Consider the following 14,464-nt stretch of genomic DNA (forward strand, 5'->3'; position numbering starts at 1 on the left):
GTGTTCTGCAGGTTCAAGTTTTGCATGTGCAGGGATTGTTCGCATGGATTTTGAGGGGTCCCGATCTCCCAACTTATGTGCCACTATGAGAGAGGGGGAGAGATTTACCTGAATGCCTGCATGACTACATAGGAAAAAGTCAAACTCCGTCGGATGGCAAATCTTGGAGTCGACTACGGTACCTGAAGATAGCAACAACACTGAGTAAATAAGCAATAAATAATAACCAATAATAAAAGTGTCTTCACTTTGATATGTACGACAATACCAGGCAGTATATTTCCACTTCTGTCCACAGATGATTGGTCTCTATAGTTATTGGCAAACAGACGGGTATGATGACGCTTTTGCACCACCACAAATGTCACGGGAGGCTGATAATCAGACTCTAGTGAAGCACAAGCCTACAGGATATAAAGAATAATTGCACAACTTAAGACAATAATTTCAATTTGATTAAAGATTACGAACGGCTTCACGCTTATATAGAGCATTATTTGAAAGAGCGGCATCAAGTTTATATAGAACATTATTTGAAGTAACTATCCCTATTGCTACCATCATACCTTCCGAATTGCATCAAGCTCGTACAACAGTACTTGATAAAATTGGCCCTCACTGACACCATCCCTGCATAGATAGTGACATCAGTATATAGCTGTACAAAATGAACTTATACGCCGAGAACGCACGGGCACACACGAGGACTGCACCTGTAAAAGATAATTCGCTCAGGCTTCTGCCCACTTGCTCTTCTGAAGGACATGAGAAGCTCCCTGTAAATAATCGAGCAATCAGATATAAAGGTAAAGGTAAAAGAAAATCCACGACAGGGTAGATCATAAAATCACAACACACCTGATCATGCCCCCACTGACAGATCCTCTCTGAGGATCCTGCCAAACTTTAAATAAATCTTGTATCAGCTCCTGACGATGGGCCTGTGCACAAACCAATCCAGCATACTTTGTAACCTCAGGCCAATCTTGGGACGCAACAACCTGCAGAGAAATCCACAGTAACTAAGACTCAAGTGGTTCTACATCCAGAGGCAGAAATCATACATAAAAATAATATCTCACAGCTGCAATGGAAGGACTAGAATCTTCGCCGGGATGAGGATGTGTTACATCAGCACCAAATATAATTGTAGGTCTGTCACTGACTAGAGGAATGCGCCTTGATAAAGCATCCACAAGAACTGTATTTCTCCCTCCAACCTATCCATAGAAGGAACGGGCCTCTTCCATAAGCAATATTAAACAACAATTAAAGATTAAAATATTTCATAGAAACCTACACCCACACGCAAAATCGTAAGAGGATTTTTAACATATAAAATAAGAACACAAATACAAGTATACACACCTTGACATTGATCTTGAGAGCAACATTTGCAAGATATTGTTTGCTTATCTTAAAAACATGCTTTGTCAAACAGCACTGTGATACTAATCCAAGATCCGTCTCACAAATCCGTTTAAGATCCCCTGCAATAAAGTGATACGAAAAGCTGAGCATGTCTTAACATGATGATGATTAACAGTGCATTACATTATGGTAACATAAATAACAAAAGTAGAGCAGGTGACTATATATACCGTAAAGAGACCCATTGTTATCAGGTAATATAACAATCAGCAGGTCGAGTTCTCTGCCCTGAGGTTTGAGTATTTTCATTGAGTCACTGTAACGTGCTTTTAGAGCCTTATCCACTTGATCGGGCCTAGCAGTTAGTACAGGAAGCAAAGGCTCCAAAGAAAAATCCTGCAATGCCAATGAGTTTAAGCATGGATATGAACAAAGACAATAGATGCGGATATCATAGTTCTAAATAGAACCAGCTTTGAACTTCGAGAGAGGGAGGAGGGAGGGAGACCATTCCAGAAGTCCGACACATCAGGGCCAGGTCTTTACAGAATCCGTGAGCAATGTTGTCATGAACATTTCTTGCAAAATTGATGCATGCCCAGTTACTTACTCTCCCACCGTTTACCATTTTCTACATCAAGTAAACTAAGCTTAGGAGATGATCCTAGACACAAAAGATGCATGTAAAATTGCATAAGAAGTTCAATAAGGTCATATGCAGAAGAAATACCTTGTTCATCATATTCCACTGGCCCACTCTTGGCAAACAATTCCTCTCCTTACCAGTGTCGTGGTATTTCAACTGATCCAACAAAGATTGATGTTAAGAACACATGTTTAAACATTTATGAAAATTTATGCAAACTAAGAAAGTTTTCTGATCAGCTGAGTCCACTTACCCAAGGAGGCGGCAAAATCCTTGCCTCAACTGAAGCGAGTCTTTCACTGATCTTGATTCCAAATTCTTGTGCATAGGGATCATTGTTGTAGTTATTATGACTAACAGTCTGACAAGCAAATATTTATGATTCAGAATGCAAATTATTTGAATGCACTGAAAAATACAAAGAGGTTGGTTCAGATAACAGATGTATTTAAAGAACGAAAATTACTATGCTATTACTTCGAAAGATCTTACAATATGACTGCCAATTAAAAATAATGCAAAGTACATTAATCAAATAGGAAACTATCACCACCAGAACCAAAGTATCGCTTGCCTAGAAGTTCGCTTGCTGATTCAGGAACGGCACCACAAAAGAACTCAGTTGAAAAACAAACAAAAGTTCACTTGCTGATTTGGTAACAGCTCCATAAAAAGGTAATACAGTTCAAAAACCGGTATAATTGTACTTGACGAAACCATCATGGTTGTGGAACATGAAAAGTGGAGTGAAGCGGAAATGTGCCGCTTAGGTATTGGGGCTTCGGTGGGAAAAAGTACCAAGTCGTTTTTAAATTTTAATTAGGGAGAAAATTTCCACAAAACAAGGGCAATGAAAGGGTCTCCAAATCATAAAACAAGCAAAAAATGGAGGGAAAAAGAATTCTATTGTGTTGTTTATAGAGATTCTGTGCATGAAATAGATGTGTAGCAATACTTAGATTAAATCCAAAAAAAAATTCATTCCATAGAAACCGCCTTTAAATTACGGTCATTTTATAGAAACCACCTTTGATTTTCAATTTATACATAAACCATCTTTAAAGCTTTTTTTGTTGCAATCAACCACCTTTGCCCACTTTTTACTTAAGTTTTTGCGGTAACTGATCCGATCTAACCTCCATTAAGGACCATCTCTCTAATATAGTTGGTTTTTGACAACTAATTATTACATAAAAACCGAAAAAAACTTGACTCAAAGAGTGAGTCCAAGTGGTTAATCTTATACACTAATATGTAATTTGATATGCACATCATATAGTCAACAAATTAACAGTCTACTGGGAACCAGGATGCCAAACTATCTGTATGTCGTGCTAACGAAGCAAGATGCACATCTTTAACACTCTAGATCAGACAGAAGGTTATAGGACACGAACATATGGAAAAAAAGGAGATGTTTAAGATTCAGGAGCATCGAAGGAGGCTATAGGACACGAGCCTATGGAAAATGAGATATGTTTTAAGATTCAGAAGCATCGAAACAGAAGGCCTTAATAAGCTACTTGTGCAACGTTCTAGATGTCGGATGTCGGGGACGTGTTGGAGGAAAATTCCCATTTCAGAGGATAGATATCAAAGATATATAGGCGATTGATAAATATCAAGGTGACATATCAAGCAATGTGTGAGTATCATAAAATGTTAGTACTTGACGCACCAATGAATGAAGCTGTAGAGTAAGGTGTATTTGTTTGGGTTTAGACAATTGTGAATATATTTTTTGGGTTTAGACAATTGCGAATCAATGATTTTTGGAAAGTGATATAACTACATAATTAATAGGGTTAATCGCGGGTAGACTGCTGTACTATTGCCATATTGAGCTTACCCCTGTAGTCCTATTGTTACAGATACACTTTTTGAGTGAAATATTTGTCCCTTTTCAGGGGGTCACCATGCAACAACGGATTTTCACTCGGGGCATACCCGCAACAAAAAGAAAACCTCTTGCAGGAGATTTATCCACAACAAAACTATATGGATAGCAAGTTCAATATGGCAATAGTATAAGGGGTTCCACACTTGACTTTAATTAATAACTAAAAATTAAATAAATTAACTGATTAAATAGCGAAAACAGATTAAAATAGAAATGATGGAAGCTTATGGTAGAGAATTTGAATTGTGCATGATAGAAATTATGGAAAATTAGCGGGCTTCACCTAGTTTGCCTAAAGTTTTTTTAGTGGGGTGAGTTAATGGGGTGGGGTCCTAGGGCAAAGTGGTTTCATGTGACACCACTTTGCCTTACTTTGATCCGCCCCTCATCAGTTGCCAACAAGTAAGTTTCGCGGCCTGCAAACAAGTTGGCGCCGAACGGGAACCATCTCCTTTGGACTGTTGGACTGGTGGAAGATAAATTGTGATGGGCCCAGTATGCAGTACGGAAGGAAAAAGGGTTATGGGGTTGGTAATAGAGACACCACAATGAAGGCTTTATAGGTCCTTGTGGTGGAGGCTTTCCTACCGGTTCATCACCGACAATGGTGGAAGCTATGGCCCTGTTAGCTGGGAAAATTTCTAAGAGGATGTGCGCTTTGGCTGTTGAGTTTGAATCTGATGCTACAGTAACTATTGATGATTTAGCAAATATGAATGGTAGCTTGGCTTCATATGGTCATACTCATATATGTTATGATATAAAGATGGAGGAGAGTGTTTTCCAGCAGTAATGCTTCTTATTCACACATAGGAAATTAAATAATGCAGTACATTCAGTTTGTAATAGGGTGTTTTACTCATGGTTATCGTGTCCTGATTGCATTATAAAGGACATTGAAGCCGATATAAATTCCTTTTGAAGTTGATATATTTCTTGTTTTCCATGGAAAACAAGCAAACAAACAAATAAAAGTTCAAATCGACATTGCAATATTTCAACAAATCTTTTGGGGGCTGAAATGTTGCCTAATATATCACCCAAAATTTCCTAGAAGTGGTGAAGGATATTGATACCATATTGTTCTGTCAAAAGGCTTCTAAAAGGACATATCAGCTGATATTATTGGCCATATCAGGGATATTTAGAACAAATGAACAATGTCGCTGTGTGTGGGTGATAGAGGTAGATCAATAGCGAGCGGACAGGGGAACAAGGGATAAAGGGATCATGCATTTGTCTCCGTCTTATAAGACACCAGATTAACTTTTGTTCTTTTATTTGCTTGCACATGAGTTCAGACCAATTAGCAAATGTGGACATAATTTTTTTCATTTTCTTTCAATTTATTTTGAGTAAATTTTCCAATATTGGAACTGTGTTCAACTCTGTTGTATCTAAACAACCATCTAGACTTTTCGGAGTACCTAGAAATAAAGTTCATTAGTACGTGTACATGATAGTCTAACTAGCGATTGTCATTTGTGTGATTCATCTGTCCCGACTCCCCGGTATCCATAATAAAGAAGAATATTTCTTGTTTTTTACTATTGCATGATGGTTGTGCTAGATAGTAATGAAACTTTAATGGTTGTGCAATGTAGATGAGTTTTACACAGTTGTATATTAGACAATAGCTGATAGGATATTAAAAAGAAAATTTATTTTGTAGGCAAATCGCAGAAGAATCATATTGTTGTTGCTTTTCTGCACAAGCAGAGTGCTTCAATTAATTCTTTTCACTGTATAAATTACAACTTGCAACATTGTTTTGCTTCTAACAAGCGGACTGTGTCAAAAGTTTCCCATTGAAATAGCAAAATGAAACAAGACACAAGTATGGAGCAGCCAACTGAAACCGTAGCTGAATTCTCTATCCCTCCAAAGTGAGTTGCCACTAGCAATCAACCCATCTTGCACAACAAACGGAAAATAAGCTATGCACACTAGTCAAGGAGCAATCATATAAATAACAAGTGTTTTCTACTTTCTTTCTCTGGTGCATAAATCTGTGTACTGGTTCTTTTACAACAGGTGTGAATGATGTCATTCCATTGAAGTTCATTGACAAAGAATCAGACTAGAACCCATTTCACATCCGCATTATGATAATGATATCTCATATCAGTCTGGTTAAAATATAAATTATTGATATTATCAATATTCTATATATCAGCTAAAAACACGTCTAAAGCAACAAAAACATGTTTTCGTGCTCATGGATTTAAGTCTATTTAGTCTTGCAGTGTGTAAATTTGATTTTAAATACCTTACTTATTATAGAAAAACAAAAGCCCAAAAGTGGAAGATTAATTAAAATTTCCTTTCAACCGATAGCCCTAGCAAATAATAGTGAAACTATTCTGTCCCCTGAATTTTAAGGACTTCCTTTTAAACCTTAACCTGATGAAATCAATGTAAATCCTCTTAAATTTTTGAGGAATCTTATGTAAAAGATAACATGTCATTAGCAGTTTAAAGATAGTGTAATTTCCTAATAAACAATATTATTATTGAGTTCACTATCCAAACAATATCTATATTTGCAACAGTATCTACAGAACAGAAGAATACAATTATGACAAGTATAGAACATGCTAAACCTTTACACCTTAACGCCATTTTATTTAGAAGCTAAACCCCTGAAAGAAAAGAATGGTATTACCACAATTGCTAAGTGAGACTTTAAGAACACAAATTGTTGTGCATGTGGTACACCCTGCGCTGTGATCATACATCCATGCTTTTAGACACATCATCTTCGCTGATGAACCTACACCACCATTATACAATATCTAGATACAGATATTTTCATCCATCACTTTAGTTTTAACAAACATCCATAGCCCCTTCTCTACTCAAACTTTTGTTAGTAATATCCTTCATTGTAGCCCCTTCCACTCAAAATTCGTTAGTAATAAACATACATTGTAGGCTGTATACACCCACTTTGGAAGCTCACCTGTTTCAGAGTTTGTACCTTCAATTACCATAGTCCTAAACAATCTAGGTACCAGGCTTAACATCAGACTAGAGCGCTGTTTAGTAAGGACCTTACCTTCTCTCCTAAATGAACAAATGTAACCAAGATCTAACCAAGAACACCATGCACCAACACTACCTTAAAGCCAAGATGGAAATAACACTAAGATCATCACAAGTCTGTAATATCTTCTGTCCTGAGGCTAAAGTGAAGTTTGAGAATAGATTTAACCTCAGAAGCAGAAAAGCATACTGATATAATCTTAAGGCCTGAGAGTTGACAAAATACACAATTAATCTAGCATAAATACAAATAATTCAAATGGAGGGTAAAAATATGATGTTCTCGATGAGAAATCGAACGTGTTCCTTAAGAGAAGGGAAACGAAATCTGTGTATCCACTAAAGGAGTTTTCCGTAGGCTGTTTCATTGGCAATTTTATATTTAAGAAATATTAGCATTTGGACATCAGATAAAAGAATCAAATCCAGTACCCGCAGAATGTCTTGCTCTCGATCAGAAGGTCGCTGGCATGTCACTTTCAGAAGGGCAGTTATCTGTTTCTCATTTAACCTCTTTGAGTACCTTTGGCCTTCGACAATTTTACAAACCTGAGTAACATTCGAAGAAGTTAGCATACATCTTCATATTATGAGCATGTACCAACGTATGAAAATGGCAAAATATGGTCCTTGCATTTGTAGTAATACAATACGCAGAAAACTCAACCATAAATGACTACCACAAAAAATTCATGATTACTGAACTGACCTCCATTGGCAGGTAATTTGGTCTTTGCGTATTTCCAACTTGCAGGCAAGGCCAATTTATTTGTTGAATGGTAAAACCATAAGTCTCTAGAAAGTACTGAACAACAGACTTCACCGTGCCACGATCATCAACAGGGAATCTACAGAAAAAAATTTCAATAATGATTAGAGTGAAAAAGCACTAATATGGTCAAACAGTCAGGAGAAAATTCAGAATCTTTTATACGTCAGCTCTCTTGTTGTCTGTGATGTTAAGCCAGATATGCGATACTTCCTACGCATATTCCCACGATGCGTGACCTCAACTTTGACACCTCTAAGAGCCTTTTTTATCTGAAAAATATCAGGGTATATGAGTACTGCAATTAGTCAACAGCGTTTATGCTATAATTTCTTATTGAACCTTTCCAGAATTATATTTTAACTCAATGGGAGCTTTTTTTTTCCTTTTTATGACAGGCTTCAACAAAATTTGAAATCTTATGAAATCAAATTCATGCGTAATGTTTCAATAACTATGTTCAGTGAATAAAAACAGTAAGGTTACTTTCTTTAGCCGCAAGACGAATCTCATGTGACTTTGAAAAAGAGAACAAATAAACAGAGGAAAGGAGGTTGAGGTCATTAATACAAGTTAAATGGAGAAAAAACCAGATATTTTGTAACTTTTCATTTTTATTTACTATGCATTACAAAAGTTCCATTAAGACAATGAAAACCGAAAAAGCAAACCTTCACGCGATCAGCATCAGACAACGGTCTGTTGGAGACATCTCTGTTCAAAAGCTGAGCAACAAAATCGGTAACTGGCAGTGGCTCTATGAAAGCAGTGGATGACATGTCTGCAGGAAAAATACAAACCCAAGTTTCTAAAACTGTACATTTAAATAACACAGAATTCAAGTACAAAGAAAAAATTGTGTCAGTATGCACAATTTTCATAATGTTATCATACTGGATACTGATTATTATTGTATCCCTTCTAGAAAATGATGCCAGCATTATTCATCCCTCTTCCCAGTCTACTTACAAAAACATTTTGTAGTAGCATTTATACAGATATCCACGAATAAAGGCCTCATGTAGTAAAGATATAGCCGTATGTAAGAACAGTTGTAAGCAACTGACCCCAAAAAAAACAAAAGACAAAAAAAAAGAGAAAGAAAGAAAACAGTTGACAGTTAAAAGTAAATGGCATTGAATAACTAATTTGTATAAATACTTAACATTTACCTACTGTAGATGAAACGCTGTTTTGTCTTAAAGGTAGTCTGCCTGATGTTTGACATGACCTTTGTAGTAGTGAAATTTAACTTTCTAGCCCCACTTGGACATTACAGTGCTATTTATGAGAAATGAAGACCATGAAACAAAAACAACTTCCTTTCAAGTGACACATTGCAACTCAATCAGATAGCTACGAAGTGGAAAATTGAGGGTGGTTCACTAACCAATATTTAGTGACAATCCCATCTGTGTTGGACGGATACTCTGGTAAAAACCTCGCCAACTTTCCAGGCCCTCACCCAATGATTGTCTTCTTCCAAGATCACCCGAGTAAAATGATCGACCAACTGGTGTATATCTGCAACCACAAAAAACATGACATTTTCAGCTTCACGCAAGAGGATGGAACAAGCAATCATCAGTCACATGACAATAATTACCTTGCTGTAGGCAACTCCCTAAGCACGATGTCAAGCACTTGCAGTGCTTCTTGGGGAGCATCTGCTTGCCTCCCTGCTAAGAACAACTCCAAGTGATGAAGATCAGCACGAGAAGCAAATTTAATTGCAACTGTGAACAGCCTCTCTCTCCTGCACGGCAAAACATAATGCACCAGTTATATCCATGCAAATTTGATAAGAAACATATTACCAAGACAATATGTTCCAGACAATACCTTTGGCCAGCTGGTCCTTCTTCTTCATCAAGCAGAGTAATTTGAAAGCTTTTCGACCCAAATGGTAGTGGTCCAGCTGTATAAAGGCTCTTTCTGCCATCATAAGCTGGAAGGCGACCACCTAAATGAGTCTGTCTGTAGAGAGTGACAAGCTGCTTTATGACAGCTCGATTCACACCTCGGGACGTAACCTCTGGTGTTATTGAAACCTGAGTAAAATAACACCAATTAAATGAAAGACACAACTACTAAGCCAGAAAGGAAAAAAAAAAAAAACAATTGATCATTATTGTTAAAGCAAATCACAGAGAAAAGGAATGAAGATCTTACATCATACTGGTGAAGATCTTTATCAGGAAGCTCAGCAAAGAAATGGTTAGCCTTTACTATGCATTTATCACCAGAACTACCCATTCCTGGACGTAACGGAAACCTCACAGATTTGCTTGATGAAGCAGATGTAACAGTCTGGATTGCCTGGGTAGGTTTATCTTCACCCTGGACAGAGAGCTGCTGAAACTGCTGCTCTACCTGACCAAAAGTTATCTCTGGGGTTTGGGATTGTGATGAGCCAGCTTCTGCTGTTGGAGAAGGCTGAGAGGCATGATAAGTAGCCTGTGTTGCTTGGTGCAGCTCGGGAGCTGGCGGCCTGGTTGGACTACCAGAAGGGCCGGTCCGTTGCCCACCAGTGTGTCCGCCACCCCGTCGCCCACCAGCATATTGATGAGGCATCCCACCTCTCGCTTGAGACCCGCCACGCCCTCGATACTCATACTGTTGGGTGCCAGGCTGCTGCTGTACCATGCCACCTCTGTGAGGCTGAGGAGCACCACGACCTTGGTATTCTGGATGAGGGACCTGGGGTGCCATGCCTCCACGAGGTTGAACACTTCCACGACCTTGGTATTCAGGAAGAATACCACCCTCCTGTGGTGCCATTCCTCCACGTGGTTGGGATCCTGCACCTCGACCTTGGTAGTCTCCGCCGCCACGTCCACCATGTTGCGGTGGCTGAGGATTGACAAAGCCCCCACCACGTCCTCCCCCACCACCTTGTTGTTGAGGCACTGCAGTTCTGCCAGCTGGATGCTGTGGTCCTCCACCTTGTCCACCACTGCCACTGGACTCCTGAGACCCAGACCCCTCTCCAGAAGTAGGAAGGTTCATTCTCTCCGTTCTCCTTTTCCTCACCATGGCAACAGCTGCAAATGAAAAGAAGGTTGCAGTAATGAATACACTAGGGAAAGCTGGAAAAAGCGATAAAAGCCACTCTCCTATAGAAACCAAACCCCATGGTTCCTATTCTCCTTAAGTGCATAGCAAAAAAGGGGAAAATCCATAAATGTTTTAGATGTTATTTAGCTTCTACAAATGAAAATCTTCACAGCTCTGAGGAAGCAGTGGCAGATATCAAAGGACATGCAGCTAACAGCACTATCCAATAACACAGTGTAATAAAACATGTAAGTAAATTGAAAGCCAATATGCTTCCAGTAATCAACAAAAGGATTGTAACAGAACATGGTTAAGCTGTGCCCTATAAATGCAAAATAAATCTAAACCTAAACCGCAAGTGAAGGACAATCGTAACTGTAGAAATTTAACAGCTATACAATTGCAGAGTGCAACAGGTAATGATGAAGTAAAAAAAAAACAATCTATGTGAGATTATGTCGAAAAGAAATCAATAAGACGAGTGGAAGTCAAATAGGATGCCCTATAAATCATAATGATAAATAATTAATTCATAGAAGAAATTTTAATAACCTTTCATCAGTAAAAGAGGGGCAAGTTTCCCAACTGTAAAAACGAACCCTTAATCACCCATATGTAACACTTCTCACCCCTCCGGTCAATAATAGCACAAAATACTATAACAAACTGTTATAAATGTTAGGACGTTTTTCTTTTATTTTTGCACCTTCCTTAACATAACACCTACGATAGGGGATGAAAGAATTTAGTCAGATTCTTAATTCATTATATATCGATATTTCTTTTCATTTATACTTTAAGATCATAACAATAAAGTTGACTGAGATATTTTAGTACGGAGCTCAGACAGCATTGGAAATAAAGGCCAGAGGAAGGTATCAAAACTCTACTTTAAATGTTAGCTGGTATATTCACTTGCAGTGTGAAAAGACAGGACTACAAGCAAATTAATTATAAAGTGAAATGGATACGTTCGCATAAAAAGGAAAGAGAATAAAGACACAGTTTCATATTTAGCTATATATTAAATACCTTTCTTCTAGCATATAGAAATATTGGAGAATTAACTTTTGGAAATATTGGGAAATCAACGAGACATTAAGCTGAATTTGGTGATGATGACCGAAGCAATAAACTTAGTTAAAACAATTACAGCTTTAACTTGAAACAGTTTATTGCATGCATCAAACAAAATCCTACAAAGGAAACCTTGCCGAAAAATCCATGTCGAATCTCTGTACATAAGCCAGAACTAACTGACAACTCATGAAAACTATCAATTCCTGTATAAGACTAACATCAACTGCCCATCTACTTGGGAGGAAATACAGTTAATGATATATAGCAAACTTCCAAGACAAATATCCAGCAAAGTTGAGGACATAGAAATTGATGAAGAATTTCTCTATGAAACCTCAGACCAAGTTGACAGCTAAATATAATGCTAGTGTAAATAGCTAGTCAAGAACTCTCAGTCCGAACATGTAATCAAACCCAACTCAACCATTACTGTTAATAACACAAACTTGACCACTTGGATTCCTACCAAAACAAAGAGCAGAATTGGTTTGCAGGAACTCTTGTGATACTCGCATATGAGAATATGTACTCAAACCCAACTAAAAAACTTAACAGTTAATAATACAAACTTGGGCTCATATGAAAACGAAGAGCAGGTCGATTGGCAATAACTGCCATGATACTTGCATATAAGAAGCTTAGATTACTCAATATAAGACCATGTAATCAAACCCAACTCAACCATTACAGTTAAAAACACAAACTAGCAAAGAGCAAAATTGATTCACAGCAACCCCACAAGAGACTTAGATTAGTTTATAAAGCATAGCATAAATAGGTTAATAAGAAGTAGCAGTCCAAAGTTAAAATGAGAAATTGGAATCAATGTACTGTAATCTTAAACTAGAAAATTCTTAACATGTATGCACATTAAAGCACAAAAAATATCAACTTCATGACATTTTAATTTTGAAGTAGCAATGAGCCCTAATAAACAGTAAAATACCAACACAGAATCCGAAATGATCAGAGAACCTCCATTAAGATGGATCAAAGCTGAGACTGAGGTGAATAATGAAGTTATTAGCAGGAAAAGCATACAGACAAAAGAAATCTACAAATTTCTCATAAAAGAAAAGAAAACCGAAGCAAACAAAGTAATTAAAGAACATGGAAAGCCAAGAATACTTGCCCAAACAGAATCCTAGCCTGAAGTTGACTGAAGTACCAAGGATTCATAAAACCTCATAACTTTACAAGCTAAATCACAGTACAACGAACAAATATAGAAAATAATCACTAAAATGAAAAGAAAGCAAAACAAAAACCAAAAAGGAACATCAAAAAACACTTTGTTTCAAAGCAGACTCTGAATTCTTCTCAAATTTCGCCGGATCTATTGATCAAACTATAAAGAAAACAAATTCAGTCAAAAAGATTCAAACATCAGCTCAGCCGATGGTTACAACATTACATAAAAAACCAAGCTTTCTGAACTAGAAAGCAATAGCTCATTTTCCAGTATCTAACACAGCAATTAACAAGAAAACAACTGCTTGTTCTGAGCTAGAAATCTTTAGATTTACACCAACTCAGCTGATCTTACATTGCTCCGTCAAAACCCTAGCTTCCTGAACTAGAACAACAGATCATTTCTGGGTCTTAACGCAGAAATTAGCAAAAAATAAGTAATTAATCTGAGAAAACACCGCTTTACCTTGATCGGAAACCACTAGAAGATTACTAAAACAGCTACCGCCTCACTTCTCTCTCGCTCTCCGAAATTTCCAAAGGCAGTAAAAATACAGAGAAAAGAGAGAATTACAAAGAACAGCAGTCACTTATAACCCTGAAAATAAAATTAAAAAAAAAAAGTAAATGAGAAGAAAAAGATAAACAAAGGCACGAAGATTAAAACCGGGCGTGGGACCCCGGAACACGACAAATTCGAACCGGAGCGGGCGTATCGGCCGATTCGAAGTGAAGCGGTCACGTGACTGGTAAGGTGGAGGAATGAGCACCGCTGTGGGTATAGACGTCCCATACAGCTTATAGGTCCATTCGATTAGTGCCACGTAAACACTTTTGATGAAGTTCCGTCTCGTGGCGGGTTGTACGTAGATGACAACGCTAATTGCTGCCATATTAGCAATTAAGATATAGTGATGGAGAACAACTAATAACTATTGATGACCAAGGCTATTATTATAACGGCTTAAGGGGATAGAGACAAGTTCCGTGGTTGCGATTAATTATATTTAATTACATTAATGAAGGATAGAATTAGTTTTTTTTATGAGGACCAACTTATTGGACGCTGTTTGGTTGTTTTTGGTTAAAATGCTTGAAAATTCAATGTAGCTAGTAACTGCACAAATCCATTCAAAGTAAAGTGAATTATAAGAGGATGTGACATCAGCTTTTTTGGGTGTCCTCTCATCTATAATTTTTGTCCACTTATATTAATGAAGGATAGAATTAGTTTTTTTTATGAGGACCAACTTATTGGACGCTGTTTGGTTGTTTTTGGTTAAAATGCTTGAAAATTCAATGTAGCTAGTAACTGCACAAATCCATTCAAAGTAAAGTGAATTATAAGAGGATGTGACATCAGCTTTTTTGGGTGTCCTCTCATCTATAATTTTTGTCCACTTAT

At 37.4% G+C, this 14,464-nt stretch overlaps 1 protein-coding gene across 1 annotated transcript in view; it reads right to left on the minus strand.

Moving 5' to 3' along the window:
• Positions 1-14,464, minus strand: part of LOC109836650 (protein argonaute 1A-like) — an 18,831-nt gene that overhangs the window by 1,020 nt on the left and 3,347 nt on the right. Inside the window, 19 exon segments of the mRNA XM_020404621.1 lie at positions 109-182; positions 269-404; positions 567-630; positions 714-776; positions 859-1,001; positions 1,083-1,220; positions 1,369-1,490; positions 1,602-1,767; positions 1,880-2,002; positions 2,102-2,173; positions 2,271-2,378; positions 7,395-7,511; positions 7,672-7,810; positions 7,897-8,003; positions 8,403-8,512; positions 9,122-9,255; positions 9,338-9,487; positions 9,574-9,782; positions 9,904-10,775. Coding sequence (XP_020260210.1) covers positions 109-182; positions 269-404; positions 567-630; positions 714-776; positions 859-1,001; positions 1,083-1,220; positions 1,369-1,490; positions 1,602-1,767; positions 1,880-2,002; positions 2,102-2,173; positions 2,271-2,378; positions 7,395-7,511; positions 7,672-7,810; positions 7,897-8,003; positions 8,403-8,512; positions 9,122-9,255; positions 9,338-9,487; positions 9,574-9,782; positions 9,904-10,775 — 3,047 coding nt within the window.

This window comes from Asparagus officinalis, chromosome 4 (genome assembly GCF_001876935.1).
Source record: "Asparagus officinalis chromosome 4, Aspof.V1, whole genome shotgun sequence".
Classification (NCBI taxonomy): domain Eukaryota; kingdom Viridiplantae; phylum Streptophyta; class Magnoliopsida; order Asparagales; family Asparagaceae; genus Asparagus; species Asparagus officinalis.